The following is a 14,422-nucleotide window of genomic DNA, read 5'->3' as shown; positions in this document are numbered from 1 at the left end:
AAACAAGTATTTTCTAATTTGTAAAACAGGAGTAGCAGCTGTTTGTTTCTTTGGAAAGTTACTGTTGGCCCATGATGCTTCAATTGCTTTCTGTGTTTTCAAAATAATTGCCCCTCTCAACAAAGCCTTGGAGCAGAGAAGTCTCATCTCCTCTTTGATGCAGTTCCAACTCCCCTGTTCCAGGAGAGCAATTCCATACTCTGACTTCACACTACCTGACTCTTCCAAAACACAACGTTCCATCCATTTAAGACAATTTTGCTTGAGATAACAGGAAAAGCATATCCATTATCAGCTGCCACATTCCCCTTGCCATGGCACTTTCTTTTGAGCATGAAACAACCTTTACAGAGAAGAGGGATTCCTGTATTAGAGCTGCTGACATCCCAGGCTCTCACAGCTGTACAGAAGGCCCTGCAGTCACCAGGCTGCTCCCAGCTGGGCTCCAGCACAGCCCACCCAACCCCTGACCACCACAGCAGATCCCCACCACTTGAATACTCCAAAGAGGATCTCCCTCAGTACTGCCAGCTTGCAGGGGGAGTTATCCCCAACAAGTTCCAAAGGCAGTAGCAGCACACAGGCAGGAATACTGTGCTCAGGCCATCCAGCTTCATTTGAGCCACACCAAAGGTGTGGGGAGTTTTCCTGACCTTTAGGAAGCTCAGAGCAGCCCAGCTCTAAGGAGGCATGCAATTCTAAAACCAGATCCATTCCAGCCAATTGAGAGCCCAAACAGAATAAATATGAAACAGGACAGAGCTTCACCACTACAGCAGGTGGTCCAAAATTTCCACTCTAAATTCTGGGGAACGGAGGGGAAGCATGCAGGAACCAGTCAAACTGGAACAAGACAGTTTTAAACAAGTCATGCTACATTAAGCTCAAGCTGTGAAATTTTCATCTTCCAGTGAAACAAGTGGCTCTACCAACTCTGGTACAAATCCTACTCGTCACTTTTCCTGTGGCACAAAGAAATGCAGGACATTCCATGATGGGCAGCAGGATTTGCAGTGTCTGACCTTACACTACAGCATTTAAACCTCAGCTGAGATGCAGCCTCTCCTTTCCCTGGTTCTGCATTCTCACAAGCCCAAACCCCCCAGGTTATTTCTGACATGGTCAAGGAAGCTGCAAAGTGACAGGTCCTGCACAGCAGTGCTCCCACAGCCTGGCTCCCTGCAGGAAGCCAAGGGAAGCTTATGGGGAAATGAAATGTTCCCCAGTTTCTTGACACCAGCCTGGTGATCACTGCATCCTCCTCTGCTTTCAAAGGGCACCACATTCAAGTAGAATCTGCTCTAAAATATTGATTTAGAGCAGATGTAGTTTAAAGAGAGTTTACAAGGAAAGCATTTTTTTGATCTTTTTTTTATCCTCTGAAGGGAGAGCATGAAAACAAAAAGCAACGTTAAGTCATAAAAAAATAATTGTTGTAGACCTCAGCAATTTTTAATTCCCCTTCCTTCACTAAACATCTGGGTTTTGTTAGCAAACACTATAAAATGATTTTCCAAAACCTTTAACACAGACCCAAAAGCTCAGGAGGGAGGGTTTCAAACCAAGTAAGAGTTGTTATTTATTCAGCCCTACCAGTGAAATTGGTGTAACCATCTTTTCCTGCCTAACCATTCCCTGCTATTTGCAAGGGCACAGGGGTAGGGAGTTAGCATGTTAAGATGATGCTCATTTAATAGAAGAAAAGGACATTACACCAAGGAAACTATTATTCAAGCAGACTCAGTCTGATGAGCCAAGAAAAAGCTGCTTCTGCACAAGCCAGGGCTCTTGAGACACCTATGCGATTAAGTTACTTCAGAACAAATTAGTGCTCCATGAACTGATTAGACCATAAATAAGCCCAACAGGAAAGGGAGAAGCCACTGACAGACACAGCATCCTCCTGACAGCAGCTGAGCTCTACAGCTCTCATTCAGCATGAACACCAAAAAGCTGTCAGTGCCAAGAGGATTGGTGGCCTTTTTACTCCCAATTCAAAGGACGTCAAAGCAGATACTGCATCTACAGTAGATCACTAATCACAAGAATCCTATACTTTCATTTTCTCTCGTCACTCAAAGCACAAATTGCAGCTCTCTCCCCGACCTAATAATTATTCGTATGGCTGTGTTTTGTTCTTCTCCAGCAGCAGCAGGAAACTTGATTAGAGCTGCAGGAACCCAGCCAGTGACTATCCAAGCTGCTGTTGTGATAGCACAAAGCAGAAGCCAACTCGGCAGGTAATTGGACTTGGAAGTCAAGAGAGATCTTCCTCAGTCAGCTTGAAATAGTAATTTCATTGGGGAGAAAATAGGTTACCTTTATCTACCACAGGTTACCAAAGGAAACTTTGATCCTGAGAAAGACAGACATAACAAATACCAAGACACACCGCCATAAAAAGGTATTAAAGGTGGGGTTTCTCAAGTCTTCAGCAATTCAAAAGGTATTTGGAATCTTTTCTGCAGTCACTATTACACATGCAATCACTTAGGAAAGCTCAACAGTCCCTTGTTAAAAAGGAATACTTCCAATTCTCAGCAGTTATATTCTTCTGCCCACTGGCTCAATACTTTGGAAAGTCTCAATTACCATCCATGCTGTAACAAGGAAATTCAGTCACATTTCCAGAGTAATCCTGAAGAGCTACTGTCAACAATTCCTGCTTCCTAATGCCATACTTCAGGTAATTCAAATGTACGTGAAGCCCCTTCTTCATTTCTCTAAACTTCAGGCCCATGGAAATAATTCTGAAGCATCAGAAGCCAACAGAGAAATCCAAATGTTCTCAGAGCCAAAGTCATGGGGGATTCCAAGATCAGAGTTCCCAGTAACACCAGTGAGCTCAGTCTTCACACCAGCTGCCAGCACCCCTCTCCTATGGGACTGGGGCAGGTCTCTCCCTCTGTTCCACAAAAAGAATCCCAACTAAAAATATCCAGCAAGAAGCCAGGGATGGTCATGAAGAGGAGCAATGAGGAGTAATGAGGAGTGAAGATTCACCTGTGCTTGGACAGGGCAAAGTGTTAAGCTAGTGATGCACTGAATCAAGAGACTGGATGTGGACTGGAACAGGAACATCCACACTTGGCAGGAATTGGGATCATTCAGTTTTATTTCCACATCATATTACTGACCTGCTTAAGATCTGCAAGAAAAACATAGTGTCCTCAAATATTACTCCACAGTGGTATTAAGCCAGTTTCATATTCAGTCAGACACCTCTTTCCCTGTTAGACTCAAATATCTCCAACCAAAGAAAAAGTCACAAATTCCCAAAACACAAAAAACCCTTATGAAAGTCTCCCTTATTCCTCCCAAAACCCAGTGAAGTCCAGTTCAGCAACTCATCATTCCAGGTGATTGTTCTAAAGACAACCTTTTATCCCACTCTCACCTGAAGTTCAGCACTTACTGGAAAATTTCTGCCCAAGTAAATCCTGAAATCATTTCAGTCACCAGCAGACAGTGACTGGAGTTTAACAGCATTAAATATTGTGCATGAAAACAACAGTGAACACAACTCAACTAAATGAAATAAACATTACAACTGACTTCTGACTTTCTTAAACAGCTCCAGCAGCTTAAAAATAAAAATCACCAACCCTAACCATAAAAACGTTGTTATGATGAGCCAACAGCAAACTTACACCTATGAGTTTGGTAGCCAGAGGAAGGTTTTCACAAATTCTGTTACTGTGACTGATAAACCTTCCTCTTCATCATCAGACCCAGATCAAGAGGTAAGGAATGGCCTCTCCTGTGATGTGATGATTTTGAAAGAAACTCTCTAATTCAGCAAAGGAGATTATTAAAAACTGAGTATGGATCTTTCTCAAGATAATGAAGACTCACAGTCCCCCATTCCCCAAATCCCTACCTCAGACATGTCCACACAGACAAGCTTAGAACAGCAGAAAAGTTTTAAGCTCTTTCTTACAGTAAAACCAATTTTGACAATGCTGGCAAAAACCAAATAGGGGAAAACACAAAATTTACTGAATGGTGCCAAAGCAAAGAGTTAATAAAATAGGTTTTGAAGTCCAGTGCATAATGTTGAAGAGATCAGTCTGCATTTTAACAATGACAACAACTCTGAAAAAACTTGAGACTTCATACCCTATGCACTGCTTTTCCCCTAAATACATCCAGATACCCTCAAAAGGCCAAATATTTCTGAATTTTCTTCAGCACCTCAGAAGGCAGAGTGGCAAAAAACAAGCGCTCAGTGGAAAAAAACAAAAGGCAGTGATTCATATGCAATTAGCTCAGCTAAATTTACTACTGAAGCCATTGCTACTCCAGCTGTCCTTGACACCTGCACAGCAGGGACAATGGAACATGACAAGCATCCTCTTTCCATCTACTGCAGTGTTCAGGCTGACACACAAAATTGGTGACAGCCACAGTTCTTGAGCTGCTGCATTAATGCAATCAGCACAAAACCAGCCATGCACCTCGTTCAAGCCTCTGTTTGTCAGAGACAACACCAGTGGAGGCAGTCAGGGCTTCTCCCTCCTCTGCTAAATCCACCCCCCAAAAAGCATCACTGCCCTACACTTGTGTTTTTACTCACAGGTTCAGTTACAGTGACAGACAAGCAGAACAAAACAGAAAATTGGTTAATTAAGTTAAAGTCAATGATGTAAAGAGAGGAAACTTGGTAACATCCTATGCAGCAAAAGTTTTTTCTCGTTCATCTTTCTTAAATACAAGACTGAAAGACTGAGAGCACAACTAAACTTTTGAGGTCAAGTTGCCCATTATTTTCTAAGAACTAAGCAGTTCACTCTTTATTAGCCCATGTTTCTTCAGGCAATTACACAAGTTACATGCAGAAACAATTCTCAGTAAAACAATTCAGGCTCTGGTGCCTAAGATGTGAGAAAAGCTGATGACAGCATCTTTAAAATCTAAGTGTCCTTTCTGTGCATGGGAAGAGCACTCACTGAGAGCCACTGCACCACTGTTCTGGCACACATCCACCAGCCCTGCCCCAGACAGCAGCACAAATACACAAAAGCTCTTTCTAAGGGTTCAGAGAAAGTGCAAAATCCATTCAACTTGACACATCTACCCGAATCCAAATGCTCAGAGGAAAGGCTTTAATGTCCCAGATCCTCTGCTATCTTTATAAGGGCACTAATTTGTACAGCACACATATTTTATCTGCACTACAATAACACCACAGATGAACATTAACCAGATTCCTTGTGGTGTCTGCCAGGTGTTTAAACATTTTGCAACTCAAATGCTGAAATACTATCTGCAGTCCAAATGCTTAAGATCATCCAGTGAGAACATGTGTATATTTTTCATCCACTATGTAAAACACATTTTTCCCCCATTTGTTACATTTTAAGCAACAAACCAGAATTACCAACATATACTACAGCTCTATTCTGAAGGTTGATTTCATCAGGAAGATTTAACTCACCAAAAGCTTTCATTTCAATAACAAAAACACTGTAAAATATTTCCTGTGACTTTTAATCCAAAGGACTCCACATTTATCTGCAGCAGGCAAGCCCTACACTGTACTCCAAGAGAACAAGCTCTGATATTGTGTATTTTGGTAAGTTTAGGCATATACTGTGTATTAGAAAATAAAACAATCCCATACTATATATTAAACAACATTCTTCTCTTGGTACATTTCTGAGCACAGTGTAGGTTCTCTCTCTCTGTCCCAAGAGATATTTCAGTGAGGTTAATTTCATATAAATCATCCTCTTGTGTGAGTCCCACCACAGAACTCCACCTCCAGTTTAGCATGAACTCTACTCACTTCTTGTTTTAAGAAAAAGGCTTTGAGAAGAGAGATAGGAAGAGTTTTAGCAGCCTGAAATACATTCCACCACCAGAATTCTGACCTGGACAGTTCTATACATTAATATGTTACTATGTTAATATATTAACTTTGCTGCTTTTCCTCCTTCACCCACACTCAACTCCAGGTAAAAATTTGTACAGTATCATTATTAGCAAGAAAAATTAAAGGCCCAAAGGGATCAGAACATTTTTCATAGCATGTCAGTTATCTCCCTGAAGAGGAAAGAAGAGTCACTCCAGTGAGAAACTAAAATACTTGTTGTGTTTTTATCCCATGTACTCTATGGCTCAGATAAAACAGCCAGCACTGACAGGAGCTTTCTGAATAGGGGCAGGAAGGTCAGATTAATTCACACCTGAGCTCACAGACTATTTTAAACAGGTAACTGGATTAAAGCTATACACCCCAGAAAAGCAAATCCACTGCAGCCTCTTCATGAAACAGAAGTATCCTACAAGCACAGAATAAACAGGCAGCAAGGTAAATCAGCAGCAATAGCTGAGCTGCTCTCCACCCAGGATCATCAAAAACCAGCATTTGCCAGTGTCACGTACCTTTGAAGTTTGAGAGGGGGTAGAGATGACATGGACAGAGCTGGGTTTAACTCCACTTGCTCTAGATCGTTTATAAAGGGCAAATCTGCTTTTCCTGCGCCCCCTGTCACCATTAGGGAGGGATCCATTGTACCTGGAAAGAAAGGAAAAAAAGTTTAGCATAAAACACCACCAGTCTGGAAAGCAGCAAAGGAAAGAGAGGTAATTTTGGCCACAATATTTTGGTATCATCAAATGCATGGGGCAAAACAAAAAAAAAGTAACAATGGCTAAGTTTTGCTTCCTGAATTGAGCATTCAAACATTCTTTACCTACCAATGGTTGAAATCTTATTCTCATTTGAAATATAATTAACTACAAATTAAATACTCCGTTTTTCAGCCACAGAGAATTTCTTCACCTCTATAATGCAAAGGAATGTAGAAGAACAAACTCTACATCTTCACTTGAATTTCAGAATGTAAGAAGTTCTAAAATGTTTTTATCCTACCACCTATCTGCCCACATCTCATGCAGGACTGGAAGAACAGGGGCAACATGGAAAACCAAAGTAATTTATGGGCAAGTCAAACTATGAGAAAGGAATTTCACTCACAAAGAATGCTCTTCTAGTTGAATCTCGTCCATTTTTTACAAAACTTTAATCCTAAAGGCTTCATCTATTAATTATTAAGGAAAGAGGATGCAAGTGTTTTTAATTTATGTGACTATCTGAAGCCTCACTAATGACTTTCCTTATCAGGTGTAACACAGGAGCCCTTGACAGTTCTTTCATCTCTCCCTGAGGACACAGACCCAGTGGATTAATTATTCAGAGAAGTCTGAAGCCTCAAGGGGACAGAGCTCCTTCCCCAGGGAAGGGAAATTTCTTTGCAGTGCACAAGCATGGAATTCACCATCACCTCACCAAGATTTAGGTCAGGTAGAGGCTTTTCACCACCATTCCTGCCAGCTCTAAGCTGGAAGAGCTTTCAGGGCTTTACTGAATCTTCCATGCCTGATCCTCAGAGATTTCAGACTTTTGCCCAAGAAACTACAGATGTTATTCCACTGATCAATCTCTTCTGTCTTACTGGTGAGGTCTATTCTACAATGATTTCATATATCCCTCTCCTGCAGTCTTTATGATTACAGGTTAACACTGCAGGCAGAAAAAGAATATGAAAAGAAAAGAGGCAGCAATGCAATAACCCAGAATTTTTTTTTATCGTTACATCCTGTATACATAATGATAATGATACAAATATTACATCCTGTATATTTGTGTAACAGGAGAATGCACTTGGAGAGCCTCCCACCCTTCTAGGAATCCCAAGGACAGGACTGCTGAATGACTGAGCACAAGCAAGAACAGATTTAAGATAAAAATGATCTCAAATCTCACTGCTCTAGAACTTAAAACCCAGACATTTAAAAATGCACATTTATTACATGATGCTAAAGCCACATAGAAAATTGAGAGACTTCCAGCTGAACTTGTCCTCTCACTCCCATTTTCACAGGGAACACCACTGGGTCTTTCTGGATATTAAAGGAGATTCCCTAACACAGCACAAAACCAACAAGAGTAAATCACTACTATTTCATGCCAGGCCTACTTGCAAATTTGGAAATTTGGAAATTTGTTCTTAACTCTACTCCAGAGAAGTGCAGCCTGTGGATCCTCATCACAAGAGACCAATCTCTAGAAAGACACATCAAAATGTTCCACAGGCAGCTTAAATACCAGCACTTCAAACAGGAATTATTTGATTCTGCACTTGAATATCCCTGGCTATGTGCACATGCTTTCTTTTAAAGTCACTACCTATCAGGAATATGCCAGCAAGTTTTAACCTGTTGAAGACAATATTCTTTCTACCAGTATTTTTATCTGGAAACCTAAAAAAGTAACAATTCCCTCAGAAATAATATATAACTACTATAGATCACCATTGCTAGCTTTATACCCTGTAATTATTGATTTTTCTTGTATAACTGCTAAACAGTTAAAGCAGTTCCACTGGAAGTTAAAACCAGGCAAGTGGGGTTTTATTGTTTGGGGGGGGTTTTCCCTCATTTTCAGAACACAATTTTAACTGGAGAAGTCCACTCTATCTCAATTCAGGTCTCTGTGGGGTTTAATTACTTTTAAAATACATAAATAAAGAAGCTCAAGGTTAAAAGACCTCTTGGAGTCTTCAAATAGGAAGGAAATACAAGCAAAGGAATGATGGACTCAGTCATCCTGATTAGCACTGATAAATTCTCAGGGAGGTTTTCCTTATGCCCATTCCTACATTTCCTTTCCACAAAGGGAGGAGGAATTGAGTGGTAGTTTTATGATTTGTTATGCTTCAATTATAGACCTTCAAGTTTGATTTTGATCCAACAGTGGTAGAAAGAGCTGGGACAATTCCTAGGGACACACACATGTTTTAAAAGGGGGGGAAAAAGGAGGGTGTGAGAAGTTGCCTCTTTCCACAACCAGCAGACACCTTCATTTTTCCTAGGCCAGGCCTCTCAAGTTGTTCCCCACAAATTAACCCTTCCCATGGCACTGCAGCCACACTTTTGCTTCCCAGCCCTGAAGGAGCTCCATCCATGCCCAGTGACCTGGCAGTGGTGCCCTGGGATCCTGCCAGCCATGGCAGCTCCCTCCACCTTCCATGGCCTGCTCCTGAGCAGCAGCTCCATGCACAGCCTGTCCCTGCTTCCCTCCCAACAGGAGCTGCCCCACAGGACACAGCTGGATTCAGCACCCTGGAGGAGGAATGGCTGCCCACACCTTGCTGAGTCAGATTTTCTAAACACAGCCATGAAGAACTACAACAAAACCTGCCCTGCCCTCTCCTCTCCATCGCTTTCTGCTCTTGCTTCCACTGAGCAGAGCCTGGGCGAGCACCAAGCGCCTCCCCCTGAGCAGCAACAGGATGGAATCACCTATGGAGAAGGGACTGGGATTGAGGACACAAATTCCCCATCAGCAAACACTTCCTCTCAAGTGTTTGGTGACTAAACAGCTGTGTTTTCAAACCACAGACTTAACTCAAAGATGTACATTTCACCTAAATCAAAATGGATTTCTACTCGGAAAAAATTTTCACTCTGTCTCATCACAATGCCACTCCACAAGCAGGAGCCATTTCCCATCTCCTCTGCACTCTTCCAACAGCTCCAGGATCAGCTTAGGAACCAGCACATGAGCACACAACTTTCTGCTTCACAAGAAGACCAGTGCTACCAAAAGAACTGCAGCTGGAACTCTCCTTCAGCCATCAAAATCCTGGAACTAATGTTGTTTCCAACTAATAAACAAACTAGGAAAAAATCAATTTCACAGCAACAGAACAATCATTTCTGGGAGCACCCTGCTCACACACAGATGTGTGGGGCACTTTGGAAGTTCTCCAGATGTTCATCAGACCAGCACAGGTGGAAGGAGCAGTCCTGTACTTTTCCAAATGCTTCTCAGTGACAGCAGCACTGGGACAAGCTGCATCATGAAACCTCCTGGGATAATTATCTCAGTTGATAGCACTGTTCCTTGCAAATAAGGGAGTGGTGCTGGCATGGGCTATGGGCACCATAATTACCAAAGCCAGTTTCCTACAGATTTACATCAAACACTTGAAGAGTTTGGTATACAATGAGCTGCAAATTCCAATTAAGCTTTTCCCATGGCTGGGATGTGTAATGAAAGCCTCTCCTCCTCCTGGATTCAGGGCTGTCTGGAGAGCAAGACCACACTTGCTCTCTCCCACAGTCCACTGTGGCAAGCTCCTACTTTCTACAAGTCTTGTACTACTTGTACTACTACAAGGACTTGTCTACTTCAGAGATTAGCAGCAAGCTTTGAACTATTTGTCAGAAGGCTTGTTACACAAGCTTTTTTGGTTTATGTTTATTTTGGCTTTGTTTAAACAAAAAATAAAAAATCCAGCCTAGACAGTGGTAAAGAGTAAATGACAGTTCTGTTCCTTGGTACAACAGCTCCAAATCATGAGCTGCACCTTGGAAAGTTTGACTTCAACTCAAGGAAGTCCTCCTTAGAATTAAGGTATCTATTAGCTGACATTGAAGGTGCTGCATGTAGCTGATTTTTTTTACAATGCTGTCAAAATACAAGCCATCATAAAGTTAAATACTTCTGCATACCTATGCAAACTACCTCCCAAAAGACTAAAACTGAACAACTCCTGATTTTCACTGGTAATATTTCCCCCAGACAAAAAAAGAATAATTTTACTTTGCTTTCCTTGTCTGTTAATAACAGATCCACAGCACACCTCGTCATTTTTGGATGAAAACCATCCCAAATGACAGACTTGGCTATAAACAGATGAGATGCTGCAGTTCAGTTGTCTCCATAGTTTTAGTAAGTCAAACAGCACATCTCTGCTCACTAAACAATAAAGCTGCATGAGCAAAATCAGGCTTGAGTAAATCCTCCCTTTTAAGTACATTCTGATCCCATATTTGGTAGAATCCTGGGGAACCTACTCCACACATAGCAAACTTCAGTTTGTGCTTACACTGTATTTTCACCTTCCCTGAGCCAGTGTGGTCCCACACTGCTGCCAAAAGCAGCAGTCTCACCTTTCATTTATTAATTTGTTCCCACTACTTCTCTCCTTGGTTCACATGAAGGGGAAACAAAACTAGATTTATGTTATAAGTTCAGTTTTAAAACCACATTCCTCACTCTCCAGCCCACTGCAAAGCCACAGAAGCACTTGTATCAGCAACATGGAAACCAGCAGGGAGCAGGAGGGATTCCCTTGCAAGTGCTACAAGTCTGCAGCTTTCATGACATCCACCACATATGAAAGCTAAAGATACATTATTCACCTTTATAACACCCAGTCCCAGAGCTTTTCACAGCTCCACAATCCAGTCCTGACTAACTGGAAAACCCTCTGCTGCTGAAGCATCCAGCACTCCCTCCCTTGAACACACATTGAAAAGGAAAAAGACATGTTTATAGCAAAACACAAACAGAAAGCTTCAACATCCACAAAGGTGACAACAAAATAAGTGTATTTGTGTTTCCCTTTATATAATATCACTGCCAGAGTACTTCATAGTCTTTACACCCTCTTCCCTTGTATCAATCTCAACAATTCATTTTGTGTCTAGTAATGTTTCAGCAAAAGAATGGCTAAGGATTTCCTTTTTTTAAATAGAAAAAGGCAAGAATTATTTCAAACACATTTTTCTGCATCAGAGCTTCAGAAAACAAGCAGTTGCTGTCTGCAACTGGCAATTTATCTGAGAATTTCAGTGAAACAGAACAGTGAAGTTATTCTCAAACTCAATCTCATGGGGAAGAGCTGCCAAATAGAAAAGCAAAGCTAAGGAGTACTTCTGTACCAACAGGATACTCCTGGTTCATTTCCTCCTTTGAACTGAGTGCTCTGGTGTTCTATCAGTGTCACAGATATTAACTCAATATGAATTTAGGTCTCAGCTTGTCCCCAGCTGATTGCATGCACTGATGTGTGTCCCAGAAGCAGCTCCACCACCAGAGCTTTGCTAATCCTGCTCCTGTTGGGGAGTTCTGGCAGTCAACACACAGCTGCTCCTTCAACAGCTTCACAGATCTCTACAGCAGATTGCAAGGAACACCTTTAATGCTGAGGTTTCTTGGAGGCTGGAAGGAGGATACTGTTTTATTTATACTGTTTTATCCTTGTTGCCTTCATTCCCAGGAGCTCAACAAGCCCTGAATGACCAGAAGGTTCCCTTTCCCCACTGCACCTTTGGAAAAGTGCACAGCTGCTTTCTGAGGGACAGAACACAGAGCTGGCACAGTCACCTGCTCCATCCCCAACCCAAAGGCTTCATCCAGTCAATCCATGACACCTCTGCTTGAGTTAGTCTGGAAAATCCAGGCCTCCCCACTGTGTTTCAACATTTTTAGAGTGAAAACTTTCCCCATGCACACAGCAAGGGAGATCCAGGTCAAGCAAGGGAGATCCAGGTCAAGCAAGGGAGATCCAGGTCAAGCAAGTCTCCTGCACTTCCTGCCAAATCCACCAAAGAGCTTAACCAACCTGTTCTCTCTTCCTTCTCACAGCAGGCTCACGTGCTAGAAGATTAATTCCCACCAGATTTTGCTTTCTTTCTGAAGGAAAATGTTCTAAGTAGTTACAAACACAAAACTAAAGTAGTATTGAGTAGAAAGGCTACAGCAAGAAGCAACTCATGGATAACCAAAGGGATTCCATCCTTTGATTAACAAAAACCACTGATCCAAGACCTTTGGTTTATGCAACCTGGGAGGAAGCTCTGAGGGAAAGACACAGTCCCACCTCAGACTCTGCTGGCTAAGACATCTCCATAGGCATAAATGCTTCCTAATCACTACCAGTTGTACAGCTTAACAAAGCCAGTCTTCCTGCAGAGCAAGAAAATCCAAACCAGCAAGTTCCAAAGTCTCAAATAATCTCATCTCTTCACCCAATTAAAAGCAATGTTTTTGCATCTGTGAATTTGATTATCCATAAGAAAGGTATGTTGGAGTTATTAATTGTGGCTATAATCAGTTTGGGGCTGTTTTTTTCTTTGCTTCTGAGACAAGTGTTTGTTCTTACAACTTGCATTTGTGAGGTCATTTTACTATCATAAAACACTTCAGGGAGCATTCCCTTCCCCAGCACTTTTGGAACACTCCTTGGCACAGTGATCAGCCCTGTGTGTTCACCACAGGCCTTCTCCTCTCCAGCACCAAATTTCAGTACTCCTTGCTGCAGTGATTCAATGAAATGCAGCCAGGTCTGATCTGTGCCATGACCCCAGATTTCTTCAGAGAAAAAGCTGATTTGCATCACTGGCTCATGATTAGGAGCCACTTTTAATTACTTTTTTTTTTTTAGCTACCTTTCAAAAGTTGCTCCTACCATCAGGAACCCAGCAGTGAGCCACCCCAAAGCCTCATGTTACACTCACAAAACTTTTATGTTCACATCCACCCAGCCAGCCCCATGGATCAGCTGAGCACACAGTAAAAGGTTATGTACACCACAAAAAAAAAGCTTTCAGAGGTACCTACTGCAGATCAGATAAGCCAGAACCTACTTTTCTCCTTCCCAGGGTATACAAATTAAGTAGAACCTTATCTGCTGGAAACACCACAAGAAGTCACATGTGCAGTAGCTGAGGTTCTCCAGGGTGACCTTAATTATTCCCTGGTGTTCTGGAGCAGAACTGGTCACTCTTCTGGTTTGGGAAGGAAAGGCTATTCCTGGCTGCTGTGGCCTCCTGCTGTTCCCCCCACCTCCAGCCACCCAGAGATGAAAGGATCTGGTTAACCCTACAGATCAGGTTAACTCATATTTGTAATTATCCCACTCCACACATCCCCCTCCAGCACCAGCAGGGCTACCCTGCTATTAGAACAGCTGTAACACAAGAGCAATAGAAAATCAAGGTTGGTTCAGGAGAATATTTATAGAAAATACAGCTGACTAATCCCCATGCATGTTTAGCTTACGTAATAGAGGCACTTGAAGAAAAACCCACCTGATCTGTGTTAATTTCACTCTATACAGAAAATTAAAGGATGCTCTTGGCTTGCAATTACCAAATGGATCGTGTAAGAACTGCTTTGAAACAGCTTTATTTACACCACACATCCAGCTTCCTCCAAGATTCCCAAAACTCTTGGCTATTTTGATCCTCTTCTCCTCACTGAGGGGCAGAGAGAGAAATTCTGGAGTAAAATAATGCAGAAGTAACCATCCCCAAGTGAGGGGCACAGGAGTCAGGGCTTTATTACTGCAGCTATTGGCACAGAAGACCAGGGAGATGCAGTCAGGAATACAGAAGAGCTGGTGTTTCTCCTGGGCTAGGAGAAACTTTCTGCAGAAACTTCTTCCTACACTCCTTGATTTTTCTTAAAAAGTAGCTTGTTACTTGTCCCAGATTATTTTTCTGGAAAATAATTTGTTACTTTTGTTTTTGTGAAATCAAAGACAGCTGTGCAGGTGGCATAAGAGCTTGATTAAAGCTGACACTCTGGAGGAATCCAAGGAACAGGCAGATGCAGCCTGCT

The 14,422-nt window shown here is 42.1% G+C and overlaps 1 protein-coding gene across 2 annotated transcripts in view; it reads right to left on the bottom strand.

Annotated features, from left to right (window-relative positions):
• Positions 1 to 14,422, bottom strand: part of PELI2 (pellino E3 ubiquitin protein ligase family member 2) — a 72,115-nt gene that overhangs the window by 40,439 nt on the left and 17,254 nt on the right. For both annotated transcript variants that reach the window (XM_071426164.1, XM_071426165.1), the window contains exon 2: positions 6,388 to 6,520. In XM_071426164.1, coding sequence (XP_071282265.1) covers positions 6,388 to 6,520 — 133 coding nt within the window. The remainder of the gene's footprint in view (positions 1 to 6,387; positions 6,521 to 14,422) is intronic.

The sequence above is a fragment of the Agelaius tricolor genome, unplaced genomic scaffold (genome assembly GCF_023055355.1).
Source record: "Agelaius tricolor isolate 1412-34295 unplaced genomic scaffold, bAgeTri1.0.p SCAF_5, whole genome shotgun sequence".
Classification (NCBI taxonomy): Eukaryota; Metazoa; Chordata; class Aves; order Passeriformes; family Icteridae; genus Agelaius; species Agelaius tricolor.
Note: the sequence above shows the minus strand (reverse complement) of the source record. Positions and strands in the feature narration are given on the sequence as shown.